Below are 2501 nucleotides of genomic sequence, written 5' to 3'. Positions count from 1 at the left end.
ATATATATACATATATTTATATACATATATGTATATATATATGTATATATATATGTATATATATATATGTAAATGTATATGTATATGTATATAATGTATATGTATATGTATATGTATAAATGTATTTGTATATGTATATGTACACTCTATATGTATATATGTATAGTTTTATGTATACCATAAATGTATATATGTATATATGTATATATGTATATATGTATATATGTATATATGTATATATGTATATATGCACATATATATATACCTATATATAAATATGTGTGTGTAAATATGTCAAGATACTCGTTTCCTACTGTACTCATTGAAATGCTCGTTTCCAACTTTCATTGTACAGACAACACGTACGTTCAGAGTAGGTACTACCGTGCCCCGGAAGTAATTTTGGGTCTGAAGTATGGATTAGGAATCGACATGTGGAGTCTCGGTTGCATCCTGGCGGAAATGTACTCTGGCGTACCAATATTCCCCGGTGAAGATGAAATAGATCAGCTCTACAGCATTATGGAGGTTCTAGGACATGTACCACATAATCACATGTATGTGCATATGTGTATATGTACGTGAGTATGTACACTTAAGTTGTGCGCTGCTGTATTATACAACGGTACATATGCACAAGTTATTTGTGCGTTGGCATAACTTGCGTATTCTGTATGCCTGCTTATGTAAGCATTTTTAAGCAATCAAATACATGCTAATATGTATGTCAGCGTGTTTGCGCAATTGCACTGCTATACAAATCAGACCTATCTTCAGACATATTTATATCTTCAATTTGCCGCGCCCAAGTGGTTCTTGAGTCTGAATCTGAACCTGAACCCACGAATAGACCGATCTGTACTCATTCGCAATCGTCTGTCAATTCCTATGGCTGGCTGCAGTGATGCGTCTCGGTACAAGCAGACGTATGTAGACGACCAAGGCAGAGTCAACACTCGGTTGCATTATGGGAAGAACAGACGACCGCGTGCCGTGGGTGTGAAGACACTGAAGAATATGCTGTTTGGGGCCGATACCCAGTTTATCGATTTTGTTGAGAGGTGAGTAGTGGTACACACACACTCACGAACACTAATATAAGTGCACCTCCGCCTCGCAAAGTCTTCACACGTGTGTTGCAATTGATTGAGTAAACGTGGGATGTCGCCGAGCGCATTTAGAGCGGTTTATGTATCCTTTTATCACTCAGCGTGTGCTATATATATCGATGTCGCAAACAAACAGCTTAGTATGTATTCCATATTGTTTGTGTTTCTATAGTTTCCGAGTCATATTATGTCTTCTCTAAACCAAGTTTGTTTGTAATCCACCCTAATAACACAGATGTCTCCAATATTCGGACACTCGATGGACCGCAGAACATGCCCTCAGACACCCATGGCTGCAGGAGGAACTATCTAAAAGCGGGCGCCGATCATCAGGTAAGCCTATAGATACTTCAACCCCACATAAACTGAGAAAGAATGGTTAATACATCATAACTACGGATAGCCGCACTGAATCACTATGATTCGAAAGACATCGTATGTATACGGTGTGCACACGCATGTGGACGACAGAGTGGGGCTGCGGTAAAGTCCACTGCTATATAAATGAGGCTGTTTAGGCGATTATGCGATTGTATAAGATATTCGGCACGCAGTATATGCAACATACGTATGTGGTCATTCGTGGGATTGGGTTAGAATGTAAAAGAGTGGTTCAGATAGAATGTATGCACAGGTTAGGTAGTATTTCATATCAAGGATGTTTGCTGATGTATACACCATGCTATGGGTTCAAATTCGCATACTCCCTCTATACAACATACTAACCTACCACATCTTTCCTATATAGGCCCTCAACGACCCACCCGTCCAATACGCCGCCGACCAAGCGGCCCGTACATCCAGCCAAATACAAGCAACGCTCACGACGTAACCATAAGCGTACAGACGACAGGCATAGATAGTTACGCGCACACAATTGACCATGATTATCTGTGTACGTACGACAACTCTAGCTCGACTGGATTGAAACAGATTATACTCAAAGGCCCTGAGACAGCGCCCCTGTCCGTTGTGTGCGCAGATGGTAGACAATAACATCCTCTATTGGTACCCACTGCTGGTGTTTGTATGTACTGGTTGTTAAAACACACATGTATGCACTGATGGTAGACAACGGCATAGGTTATACCACTTTGCCAGTGAATCCATACAACGTAGGACAAAAATCATATGTGCTTGATTCCTGACACCCAATAGTCAGACACAAGCACACACTCGGTGAACGGATCGTGTGTAGAAATTGTGACCGGTTGTACTGGCAATTCGTCACACGCGCACGCTCGAGTAAATATTCGCTAGAAAAGCAAATCTTAATTAAATTTAAAAAAAGGGCAGTTTTTGTTATAACTGCACTTTGAGTACATACAACGTAGTAAGACTGCATCGCTCTGCTCTCCAATTCCGGAGCCCTTGCAATATATATATATATAC

The 2501-nt window shown here is 40.3% G+C and overlaps 1 protein-coding gene across 1 annotated transcript; it reads left to right on the top strand.

The window, feature by feature from the left end:
• Nucleotides 1–432: 432 nt before the first annotated feature.
• Nucleotides 433–2430, top strand: SARC_14295 (hypothetical protein; the record flags this gene model as incomplete). Its single annotated transcript, XM_014291574.1, has 4 exons — nt 433–557; nt 903–1061; nt 1345–1442; nt 1858–2430. The coding sequence occupies 4 exons, from the start codon at nt 433–435 to the stop codon at nt 2103–2105; spliced, it is 630 nt and encodes a 209-aa protein (XP_014147049.1). The 3' UTR covers nt 2106–2430.
• Between the last annotated feature and the right edge of the window lie 71 nt (nt 2431–2501).

This window comes from Sphaeroforma arctica, assembly GCF_001186125.1.
Source record: "Sphaeroforma arctica JP610 unplaced genomic scaffold supercont1.4416, whole genome shotgun sequence".
NCBI lineage: Eukaryota > Ichthyosporea > Ichthyophonida > Sphaeroforma > Sphaeroforma arctica.
Note: the sequence above shows the minus strand (reverse complement) of the source record. Positions and strands in the feature narration are given on the sequence as shown.